General features: G+C 35.9%; 1 protein-coding gene across 1 annotated transcript in view; it reads left to right on the plus strand.

Annotated features, from left to right (window-relative positions):
- MMUT (methylmalonyl-CoA mutase) overlaps positions 1 to 12,522 on the plus strand; it is a 35,119-nt gene extending 22,597 nt beyond the window's left edge. Inside the window, exons 10-13 of the mRNA XM_011756876.3 lie at positions 104 to 235; positions 2,599 to 2,746; positions 7,209 to 7,376; positions 11,038 to 12,522. Of these exons, the coding sequence (XP_011755178.2) occupies positions 104 to 235; positions 2,599 to 2,746; positions 7,209 to 7,376; positions 11,038 to 11,166 (577 nt within the window). The 3' untranslated portion in view covers positions 11,167 to 12,522. The remainder of the gene's footprint in view (positions 1 to 103; positions 236 to 2,598; positions 2,747 to 7,208; positions 7,377 to 11,037) is intronic.
- Positions 12,523 to 13,030: the final 508 nt, after the last annotated feature.

Raw genomic sequence — 13,030 nt, forward strand, 5'->3', positions numbered from 1 at the left:
GTCTTAGGTAATAAAATATGTTTAATTATATTGAATATTATGGTAAGTAGATATCTTTATCACGAAATAATGAAGTTAATGGAACCACCATTTCATGTTTCAGATGTACAGTGGGAGAAATCACAGATGCTCTGAAAAAGGTATTTGGTGAACATAAAGCGAATGATCGAATGGTGAGTGGAGCATATCGCCAGGAATTTGGAGAAAGTAAAGAGATAACATCTGCTATCAAGAGGTAATATGTAAGGTTTCTTAGGCCAGAATTTCATCTTTTCTGTTAATAGAATCCCCTTGAATCTACTGGGAGCTTAATTTCCTTACATACAACTGAGAAAATTTTTGAATTTTAAAATAATAAATAGCAAATTAAATGTTAATTATATTATCTATATTATATAGACTATATAACATAATTAATAGAGTATATAATTTGTTCATTACATATAATATATAATTAGAAATATACATGATATATATTATATCTGTACTATCATTATTTTAATATGTACATGATAATGTTTATTTTATTTTATTTTTTATTTTTTAATTTTTTAATTTATTATTATACTTTAAGTTCTAGGGTGCATGTGCACACCGTGCAGGTTTGTAACATATGTATACAAGTGCCATGTTGGTGTGCTGCACCCATTTACATTAGGTATATCTCCTAATGCTATTCTTCCCCCCTCCCTCCTTCCCCCTCCCCACAACAGGCCCCAGTGTGTGATGTTCCCCTTCCTATGTCCAAGTAATCTCATTGTTCAATTCCCACCTATGAGAACATGCGGTGTTTGGTTTTCTGTTCTTGTGTCCATGTCCCTACAAAGGACACGAACTCATCCTTTTTCATAGCTGCATAGTATTCCATGGTGTATATGTGCCACATTTTCTTAATCCAGTCTGTCACTGATGGACATTTGGGTTGATTCCAAGTCTTTGCAATTGTGAATAGTGCTGCAATAAACATACGTGTGCATGTGTCTTTATAGCAGCATGATTTATAATCCTTTGTGTATATACCCAGTAATGGGATGGCTGGGTCAAATGGTATTTCTAGTTCTAGGTCCTTGAGGAATCGCCACACTGTTTTCCACAACGGTTGAACTAGTTTACAGCCCCACCAACAGTGTAAAAGTGTTCCTATTTCTCCACATCCTCTCCAGCACCTGTTGTTTCCTGATTTTTTTAATGATCGCCATTCTAACTGGTGTGAGATGATATCTCATTGTGGTTTTGATTTGCATTTCTCTGATGGCGAGTGATGATGAGCATTTTTTCATGTGTCTGTTGGCTGCATGAATGTCTTCTTTTGAGAAGTGTCTGTTCATATCCTTTGCCCACTTTTTGATGGGGTTGTTTGTTTTTATTTAATAATAAATATTAAATATTGAAACTAATAATATTAGTTTTCATATAATTAATACTATTTTGAACTTTCACTATGGTCCCCTTCAGGAGTTTCTCATGTCAAACAGATGTTTAACTAACAATGATACTGCTTCATATCCTCCAGGTATTTATATTTCAATCTGCTTACTCTGGTAGAGTTTCATATTTTTTGAATTTGTTTACATTATTTATTGCTTAAATAATTATAAAATCTTGATTTTCGTAATTGAAAGTAAACATTTAGTTGGCATCTATGCATACATTACAATCAGTATTTATTGAACTGATAATAACTTATACTTCCACAGCATGACTTGGAAATATATATTAATGTGATCATATCTCTCAAATGTAAAAACTAGCTTTTTGATGATTGGTCTTTCCAACCTCTGTAACAAGTTTCCCATTAAAAACTGAATTTCAATACTTGTACACTAGGTAAATATCAAAACAGCCAAGGTAAAAGTCATCAAAGTGGAACTTTTTTTCTTTTAACAAAGATAAGTGCTTTTTTGTGTTGGAAGTAAATTTGTCTATGGAGCAAGCAAGCATTTTGATTATTTAGCATTATAAGAAACCATATTGCTCTTAGCTTGGGAGAGTTCACACTTATGAAGGGTAGATGAGATATGGACAATTCAAAGCATCTAGTCTGTCACATATATGTATAAATGACTATGAAGTCACTTTTTCGCTTATATTTAAATCTTTCTGCATGTTGTACTCTGTACACTGGCTCATGAAGGTGGGAGGTTGTCATTTTTTGTCTTACTTCACCATGATGTTCTCAGCGCTATGTGCTTACAGTCTGTGCCATCTTTCAGATTTTCCTCTAAGGGGGAGATGGCTTTAATGGAGCTTTCAATGTAAATAGATACATTAACAAAATATGGATGGGAGCAGGGAGAGCATCAGGAAGAATAGCTAGTGGATGCTGACCTTAATACCTAGGTGATGGGGTGATCTATGCAGCTGTTCGCCATGGCACATGTTTAACTGTGTAACAAACCTGCACATGTACCCCTGAATGTAAAATAAAAATTGGAAATCAAACAAATAGAACAACAACAAAAAAAACCCAAAATACAAGTAAACAAATTAAGTATTTTTAAATAAACTTGAAAGATTTGCTGTAAATAAATTAGTTTTTATATCTCACCTTTGGAAAATTAATATCTAACTACTGATATATTTTTAAATGTTTTTTAGGGTTCATAAATTCATGGAACGTGAAGGTCGCAGACCTCGTCTTCTTGTAGCAAAAATGGGACAAGATGGCCATGACAGAGGAGCAAAAGTTATAGCTACAGGATTTGCTGATCTTGGTTTTGATGTGGACATAGGCCCTCTTTTCCAGGTACTAAAAACTGTTGGGGGGAATTTCAAAAGTATGTACTAGTCACTTACATTTAGAAATAGTAGTAAAATGATGACAGACCAAGACATTGAGCAAATTAACACACCTCCTGGTAACTGGTATGCAGCCACTGACTTGGCAAATGCCTTTCTCTCCATTCCTGCCTATACGGCCCACCAGAAGCAATTTGCCTTCAGCTGGCAAGGCCAGCAATATACCTTTACTGTCCTACTGCAGGGGTTTATTAACTCTCCGGCTTTGTCATAATCTTATTCAGAGAGATCTTGATCACTTTTCACCTCTGCAAGATACCACACTGGGCCATTAATTGATGACATTATGCTGATTAAATCCAGTGAGCAAGAAGTAGCAAACACACCAGACTTATTGGTGAGACATTTGCTTGCCAGAGGATGGGAAATAAATCTGACTAAAATTCAGGGACCTTCTACCTCAGTAAGATTTCTAGGGGTCCAGTGGTGTGGGGCCTGTTGAGATACTCCTTCTAAGGTGAAGGATGAATTGCTGAATTTGTCCCCTACTAAAACCAAGAAAGAGGAACAACGCCTAGTGAGCCTGTTTGGATTTTTGGAGGCAACACATTCCTCATTTGGGTGTGTTACTCTGGCCTGTTTATCGAGTGACCCGAAAGGCTGCCACTTTTGAGTGGGGTCCAGAATAGGAGAAGGCTCTGCAACAGGTCCAGGCTGCTGTGCAAGCTGCTCTGCCACTTGGGCCATATGACCCAGCAGATCCAAGGGTGCTTCAGGTGTCAGTGGCAGATAGCAATGATGTTTGGAGCCTTTGGCAGGCCTCCATAGGTGAATCACAACAGAGTCCTCTAGGATTTTGGAGCAAGGCCCTGCCATCTTCTGCAGATACCTACTCTCCTTTTGCGAGACAGTTCTTGGCCTGTTGCTGGGCTTTGGTGGAAACTGAACGTTTGGCTATGGGTCATCAAGTCACCATACAACCAGAACTGCCTATCATGAACTGGGTGCTTTCTGACCCATCTAACCATAAAGTGGGTCATGCACAGCAGTATTCCATCATCAAATGGAAGTAGTATATATGTGATTGGGCTTGAGCAGATCCTGAAGGCACAAGTAAATTACATGAGAAAGTGGCTCAAATACCCATGGTCTCCACTCCTGCCACCCTGCCTTCTCTCCCCCAGCCTTTATATATATATATATATGTAAGGGGGAGTTTATTAAGTGTTAACTCACATGATCACAAGGTCCCACAATAGGTCTTTTGCAGGCTGAGGAGCAAGGAGAGCCAGTCCGAGTTCCCGAACTGAAGTACTTGGAAGTCTGATGTTCGAGGGCAAGAAGCATCCACCACGGGAGAAAGATGTAGGCTTGGAAGCTAGGCCAGTCTCTCTTTTCACATTTTTTTGCCAGCTTATATTCTAGCCATGCTGGCAGCTCATTAGATGGTGGCCACCCAGATTAAGGGTGGGTCTAGCCCTTTCCTAGCCCACTGACTCAAATGTTAATCTCCCTTGACATCACCCTCACAGACACACTCAGGGTCAATACTTTGTATCCTTCAACCAAGTTGACACTCAGTATTAACCATAACACATATAGTCCAATTAATTATGATAGAAATAAAAATAAAATATAATTATCAGACTTTTAAAAGTGTCAATTCAGAACTAGAACTGATTATGCCTGGAAGATCTTATTGTACTCTTTATGGAGATTTGACTAATATTTTGTGGAAAAGATAGCCCACATGGGATTGGTGAAAAGTGTTTTGAAAAGGAAATCAAATAGCAATATAAGCTCAATTCATAAGTAAAGTTATTTTTGTTTATTTTTGTTTTTGTTTTTTAGCTCTCTACTAATATGTTACTTAGTCACAGAATATTAGACTTAGACAGGAAAATAATTTGCTGGAGATAAATTACACTGATATTTTCCATAGAATGATAATACAAAAAAATTTGTCTAAAAAGTACATTGTAATAATTTTATATGAAAAGCCTTATCTAATACATATTTATTAAACATCTACCAGATGCTAGGCTCTGAGTTGAGTAGGATACAATTTTGTCCTCTAGGAGGTTACAATCTCCTAACAAAGAGAGATTTACTTACTTGTAATTACAGCAGAGCATGAAAATTACTGTAACTAAAATATGGACAAGGAGGGCACCTCACTTGTTACAAGAAACCCAGAAACTTATGTTTGTTGATCCTTGAAACTTTTGTTTGATTCAGAAGCACAGTGCCATTCCCTTTCTAGTAAAAATCACTCTCTGAAGTCGATGGAAAAGAGCTGCAACTAGATGCAAGGAGTCCGGTGAAGAAAAAAAATGAGAAACAGTGAGGACCTTAACTAGGGCAATGTCAGGATCTCAAGAGAAACCAAATCTCAGCTAGGATTTTGAAGAAAATTTAATGGAGGGACTACTTACAGATATATAGGCAGGATTGATAGAACCACTAAGGAATAGCGAGGCCTCCAGGAATTAAATTTTTAAGAATTTCAAAAGACACTTGTTTTTCATGGTGTGAAATGGTGTCTTATTTGTTTAAGTTCCTTATAGATTCTAGAGATTAGACCTTTTACTATTGCTTGAAACCAAAGGTAATAAGTACTAAAAACTCATCACTCCCTATACTTACTATGTTTTATTATTATCTGCTCTTTAGGTTATTTCCATCTGCTTTATCTATATGGTAGAGATACTGTGTAATTGTGTGACTATTGTGCATCTTTTCTGCTTTGCATTTAGTAATGTCATGTTAATAGGGTGAAATTGGCTGTGGTTGGAATATTCACAACATAAACTAAAAATTAGGGATTGAGTTATTGCTTTCAGAAAATTTGATGAAAAATGTAGATAATCAGAACAAAGTTCTCTGAGGGAAATAATAATATAATGATGAATATTAAATTTAAAAGTTTCTGATACCTGTAGGCATTACATTAGGAAGACCTCCCCCAACATTTGAGGAAACATTCGTTTAGTATTCAAAAAAAATTATTATTATTATTTTTAACTTTTATTTTAAGTTCAGGGGTACATGTTTAGGTTTGTTATACAGGTAAACTTGTGTCATTAAGCCTAGTACCCATTAGTTATTTTTCCTGCTCCTCTCCCTCCTCCTGCTCCTCTAACCCCTGATAGGCTCCAGTGTGTATTGTTTCCCTCTTTGCCTTCTTTGTGTCCATGTGTCCTCATCATTTAGCTCCCACTTATAAGCAAGAACATGTGGTATTTGGTTTTTCTGTCCCTGTGTTAGTTTGCAGAGGATAATGGCTTCCAGCTTTATCCATGTTCCTGCAAAGGACACAATCTCATTCTTTTTTTCTGGCTGCATAGTATTCTTTAGTGTGTATATATCACATTTTCTTTATCCAGTCTATCATTGATGGGCATTTAGCTTGATTCCATGTCTTTGCTGTGGTGAATAGTGCTACAATGAACATACATGTGAATGTGTATTTTTTTTTTTTTTTTTTGAGAGTCTCACTCTTTCGTCCATGCTGGGGTGTAGTGATATGATCTTGGCTCACTGAAACCTCCACCTCCTGGGTTCAAGCGAGTCTTCTGCCTCAGTCATATGAGTAGCTGGGACTACAGGCACGTGCCACTGTACCTGGCTAATTTTTGTATTTTTAGTAGAGATAGGTTTCACCATGTTGGCCAGGCTGGTCTCAAACTCTTGACCTCAAGTGATCCACCCGCCTCTGCCTCCCAAAGTGCTGGAATTACAGGCCTGAGCCACCGTGCCCGGCTGCATGCATGTGTTTTTATAATGAAAAGATTTCTATTCGTTTGGGTATATGTACGGTAATGGGATTGCTGGGTTGGGAGGTATTTCTGTTTTTAGGTCTGTGCGGAATCACCACACTGTCATCTACAATGCTTGAACTAATTTACACTCTCATTAACAGTGTATAAACGTTCCTTTTTCTCCACAACCTTGCTAGCATCTGTTATTTTTCGACTTTTTAATAATAGCCATTCTGACTGGTGTGAAATGGTGTCTCATTGGGGTTTTTATTTGCAGTTCTCTAACAATCAGTGATTTTGAGCTTTTTTTAAAATATGATTGTTGGCCATATGTATGTCTTTTTTGAAAAGTGTCTGTTCATGTCTTTTGCTCACTTTTTAATGGTTTTTTTTGTAAATTTGTTTAAATTTTTTATAGATGCAGATATTAGACCTTTGTCAGATTCACAGTTTGCAAAAATTTTCTCCCGTTCTGTAGGTTTTCTGTTTACTCTGTTGACAGTATCCTTTTTAGTGCAGATGCTTTTTAGGTTAATTAGATCTCATTTGTCAATTTTTGCTTTTGTTGTAATTGCTTTTGGCATCTTCATCATGAAGTCTTTGCCTATTAGTATGTTCTGAATGGTATTGCCTAGATAGTCTTCCAGGGTTTTTATAGTCATTATCTAGTAATAAACAATGATTTATCTTTACTTTCTGACTGTTTAGACTCCTCGTGAAGTGGCCCAGCAGGCCGTGGATGCAGATGTGCATGCTGTGGGCGTAAGCACCCTTGCTGCTGGTCATAAAACCCTAGTTCCTGAACTCATCAAAGAACTTAACTCCCTTGGACGGCCAGATATTCTTGTCATGTGTGGAGGGGTGATACCGCCTCAGGTATTTTTCATCTCTATTTTTCTAGTACTGTGATGGGAATCCTGAGTAATGATAGCTTATATGTGGTTCTAAAGATAATATGTTCCTAAATCTACAACAAATTTATTTCCTGTTGATTTCACTAAATAAATTCTAGAAGGTCTAAAAGTGGACAGTGTTGTTTTATATTCACGTTATATTGCAGTTCATTATGTATAATTTAACTTAACACTTTACAAACCTTCAGTGAGAGAACTACCTCCTTACAAACCAATAACCTGTGCCAGATGTCTACCTTCATCCTCAATAAACAGTTATGGAGAAAGAAAAGGATAAAAGTAATAAAACTCTTAAGAGGAGTAGAGAACAGTGGTAGTACATACACAGTGAATATATCAAATCCTAGCCAGACATATAGTGAGTATTCCTTGTCCTGGGGGGTGGGATGAGTCCTTTAGTTTGCTTGCTTCCATTTAGAAGGAGCTACCTTGTCCTTTTCCTCCAGGATGGTCCCATCCCTAAATGTTATCTTACCTCAGAGCTGTATCATTTACATGGTCCTATAAAACCCTTTATTATTTAAGCTAATTTGATTAGGGTATGGTATTTCGGGAGCCAAAAATATCCTATTGCAGACATAAATAGAATCAGCTTGTCTTGAAAATTGTAGGCTGAATGGGGAGGAGGTGACTACATGAACAAAACTGTGAGTCCTCTTAGGAAAGGAGAAATAGATGTTACCTACAACGATATCAGTTAATTTATTAGTGAGGTAGGGAGACACTTTCCACATATGACATTCCTGGCCAGTTAAAATAGTTATTTAAGTTACAAATAGGTTCTATTTCCAATCCAGTTCTCAATTATATCAAGATTTTCTTTTTTATTGAGTGGAAAAAATGTCAAGTTAGAAGAACTGTATATGAGGCCACTGTAAGTAAATGACTCATAGATGCTACAAAGGCCCCATTGCTATAGCAGGAATCCATCAGTGAAGTGTGACCTTGTTTCCAGCTCTACGGCTTTTTTTTTCTCCATTAAAACTCAGAATATAGAATAGTGCATTAATATACTACTCGTGAAAGGAGAAAATTCATATGAATAAGGTTGTGAGATTCATAATAAAGTGGGGCTAGTGAACAAACTACATATTTATTTTCTTTCCAACAGCACATTATTTAATATGATATAATCAACACAAAATTCTTTTTGTTAATATACTTGCCCATTATATTCATAAAATAGGTCATTATTTGAGAAAATAAAGGGTAGTTATTCTTTATTGCAGTCTGTCTGCAGGACACTTCTATCAGTGTTGCAGTTTTAGAGTCTATGATACCTAGGCATGATATTAAAATGTAAGGACCAAAATAATTAGCCAGTAGAAAACATTTGAATTGGAATTCATGTTGAGAAAAAAAATGTAGGCCTATTATATAAGTGAGCTGACATTTTCAAGAATTGTATTTCAAATAAGTTGTATTAATTCTCTGGATATTTAAATTACTTAGAACATCTTTAGGTGTTTTCCATGTGATTTTTCCCATGAATTTAACAACTGAGGATAAGGACCATTTTCTGTATTATACTTTTGTGTGAATATGGGTATCCCATATTATATAATTATAGCAGTTAACACCCTTATTTTATCACTATTTGGTTGAAGTGAATATGTAAAATGTTGCTATTATTCAATTAAAGGTCACTTAGTTTTAAATTAGAAGGCACTAATATCTAGTGGCTAATCAAACAGATACAGCCTCTGCCATGTGGAGCTTACTGTTTCTGCTGTCTGATTAAATGAATAAATGTGGTCTGTCCTCACCAGTATGTTACTACAATCAGGATTTTCTAACTCTCTTAGCAGCAGTTGCCTCCAAGTTTTTTTCAGCAGCTTGAGCAGACTCACGATGCCTGCTTCCATCCTGAAGCAAGTACTATGCTATCCCTGGCCCAGCTAAGTGGAGGACATTCAAACATATATTTTTATTTGGAAATAATTTCAAACTAACAGATAAGTTGCAAAAATAAAAATAGTACAAAAAATGTCTGTATACCCTTTACCCAGATTCACTTACTGTGAAAATTTTACCCTCTCACAAAGGTATATTTTACAAGGCTTATGTAAGAAAGAGTTAGGTAAGTCATATACCCTTTTTGCAGTTGCAACATTTTGCAGTTCTCTTCCAGTTGAATCCTCCATTCTAAATCCATAACTCAGATGTCAGGACAAATGTACTTGGGATTTTTAGGAAGGAGAGAAGTATATGACCTATTAATCTGACGATCTCCAATTTAGAGATGATTATTATTACACATTTCATTCAGTTCCTTTATGAGCTCTTAAACTCTGTAGCATCTGCTCAAGAACAATGACATGTTTTGAGCACTTTTATGTGTCACATACTGGGGAAAGAGATTGGACATGATCTCGGCTCTCAGAATTTCACAGACTAGAAGGAGACAAGTTCAATGAGATGTGTTAAGTTCTATTGCAACATTATAGTATTATAAGAATACAGTTATATAATAGAGACAGAAAAGTAGTAGTTGGGGAGTAATTAGCATGACCATATAATTTATCATCCAAATATGATCACTTGAGAGTAGAAATGGGTGCTCTTAAAAAGGGTGCTGCAACAATAAACTGTCCTGTCATATATGATCACTCATCAGACTGTCCTGTCATATATGATCACTCTACTGGATAAGGATCAGGTTCTTATAGCACATCGTAACCGCAATCGATATTGTAGCTACAAATGTTCAGATGTTAAAACGGCCTAAATCCTGCAGGGTTATTTGTGCCCTTGCTATCTTTTCACTCATACTTTGACTGTTACAATAAACTAAAAATGGTGGGTGCGGTGGCTCACGCCTGTAATCCCAGCACTTTGGGAGGCCGAGGCGGGCGGATCATGAGGTCAGGTGATCGAGACCATCCTGGCTAACGTGGTGAAACCCCGTCTCTACTAAAAATACAAAAAATTAGCCGGGTGTGGTGGTGGGTGCCTGTAGTCCCAACTACTCGGGAGGCTGAGGCAGGAGAATGGCGTGAACCCGGGAGGCGGAGCTTGCAGTGAGCCGAGATCGTGCCACTGCACTCCAGCCTGGGCGACAGAGTGAGACTCCGTCTCAAAAAATAAAAAAAATTAAAAAATAAAATAAATAAAATAAAATAAAAAACAACAGCAACAGAGAATGAAAAAAAGGGCTTATTTTCATTTGTAGGAAATCTATCAGGTGTCCAAATTCAAAGTGCCACCATTCACTAACTGCAGACAGAATACCTAGGAGAAAATAGTTTTTTAGGCTCAAACTTATCATATGATACTAAATTTAACACAAATAATGACAAGTAGTGAAAATTTAGGTGAGAGAAAATTATGACTTAAGGCTCAGAAGTTCTCAGGATATCCAGCTTCCCACCACAAACAACACATAGAGGTATTTAGAAAATGGGTGGAGTGTTTTGTTTTTTAAATAATGTGGCCCGGAAGACTGGTGCTGAGGGCTATTAGTAGCACTCCCAATCAAGGAAGAATTTTTTAGACCCACATGCCAATAGTATACCAGTTGAGAAGGTTTTGGGTATTTGAGGGACAAAGAAGAAAGGATAGCGTTTTATTTCCTTGAAAATGGAAATAGTGTCTCTTATTAATTAAACAAATTCTTTCGACAGGATTATGAATTTCTGTTTGAAGTTGGTGTTTCCAATGTATTTGGTCCTGGGACTCGAATTCCAAAGGCTGCCGTTCAAGTGCTTGATGATATTGAGAAGTGTTTGGAAAAGAAGCAGCAATCTGTATAATTTCCTCTTTTTGTTTTAGCTTTTTTCTAAAATATTATTTTAGTTATGATCAAAGAAGAGAGTAAAGGTATGTCTTCAATTTAATTTTAATACCTGATTTGTACTTTCCTTGAAAGCTTTACTTTAAAATACCTTACTTATAAGCCTGGCGTCATGCTATACGTATGTACATACAGTTTCACTTCAAAAATTAAAAAATAAAATCTCTAAAACCTCTCTATAACGATACTTTATCAAGAACTCTAGACAAAGGTATTATTTTAAAAAATCATGGTGATGTATTTATTAGAGTGTTTCTTATAAATCTGTTTACTTTTTATATTGAGAATTAAACTATACCTAAAAAACTCTGACTAGTCCCATTTGTCAGTTTAGCATTACATGTCTTGAGCACCAGAAAATAAAATCCATATATTAATAAACACCTATCTTGAAAAACTAGTGGAGTGTATTTACATGGAGAAAGAGATTTTGGGTGGAGTCCTCAGCCAAATTCTACCAGAATCACCTTGATAAAAGAAGTATTGAAATCAAGCACAGCAGGTTGGAATATGGGGAATTTGACATCATATTTCTTCAAGTCTGATTTTACTTTCTTCCTGAGCATGACCATTTGACCTTGTTATTTCTGGGCTTTGCTCAAGACCCAGGAGAGTAGATGTTTATGAACATTCCTTTAAATGAAAGTGCCTAGGTTATAGTTATGGCTTTGTCTGGAGTGGTGATGTCAACTGTGAGTGTAGGTCTGATACAGAAAGAATTCAACTTTCCAGATCTAAAAAGATGCTACCTTGCATAGATTTGCTCATTAAACATAAATTGCAAAAATAAAAATATCACAGAGAACACCTGTACTTTGCTTATTGAAAGATTTGCTCACTAAAGAAGGAAAGTTGTCATTTACCTGTGTAACAAATCTGTGCATCCTGCACATGTTCCCCAGAATGTAAAATAAAAATAAAAATTTTTTAAATAAAAAAGGAAAGTTGTCCTTTATTGTTAACATGATACATTACATGAATATAAAATAAATAATTATCTTTTGTAATAAATTTCTGTTGTGTTAGATCAGAGAGCAATCTTTTGGAAAGTATAGATATATTACTGTAGAAGTTACAAACTCATTGTAATACAATGTATTTAATTTTTAGAATAAGATCATCTGAATGGTATTGTCATGATTATTGTTCCCATTTTACAGATGAACACTCTGACTTCAAGTCCAATGATATATTCACTATGCCATTGTATTGACTTTTCCTTGTAAAGCAATGCATACCAATTTAATAAGTATTTGATTTCTGTAATGTGTTCAGTTGTCTGCTGGGTGACGTGAAATAAACTCATCTTTGAGGATTTTAGAGTTCTTGACATTCAGTATCTTTTGAGTAGACTACTTTGGAAGGAAGAATAGCAGCCACCTGCTACCAAATTTCACATCCATTGTGTGTGTGTGTGTGTGTGTGTGTGTGTGTGTGTGTGTGTGTGTGTACCTGAAGTCAGAAGTACTGGGCTCCAATAACCTTGATATTTGAAAACCTATTTCTGAAATATCCAGTGGCATAACTCACAGAAATTAAATCTGGCCTGACTCTAAGATTAAATTTTCTCATTAAATTGAGAAAATGTTAAAACTTAAACACTTTAGTGTTGTTTAGATTCCAAAAGAAATTTCATCTGACTTTTATTACTATCCTTATTTTTGGATGAAAACTTCTATGGCCAACAATGAGCAGACTTTTGGAAATGATCGGGAAAATAACCAAGTATATTTAAAAAGTGGATAGATGTTTTATACAGATAAGCTATCCCATATTCACCAAATAGTATAAGAAAATAATTAATGGATCAGGAAGATAACTAC

This window comes from Macaca nemestrina, chromosome 5 (genome assembly GCF_043159975.1).
Source record: "Macaca nemestrina isolate mMacNem1 chromosome 5, mMacNem.hap1, whole genome shotgun sequence".
Taxonomy (NCBI): Eukaryota; Metazoa; Chordata; class Mammalia; order Primates; family Cercopithecidae; genus Macaca; species Macaca nemestrina.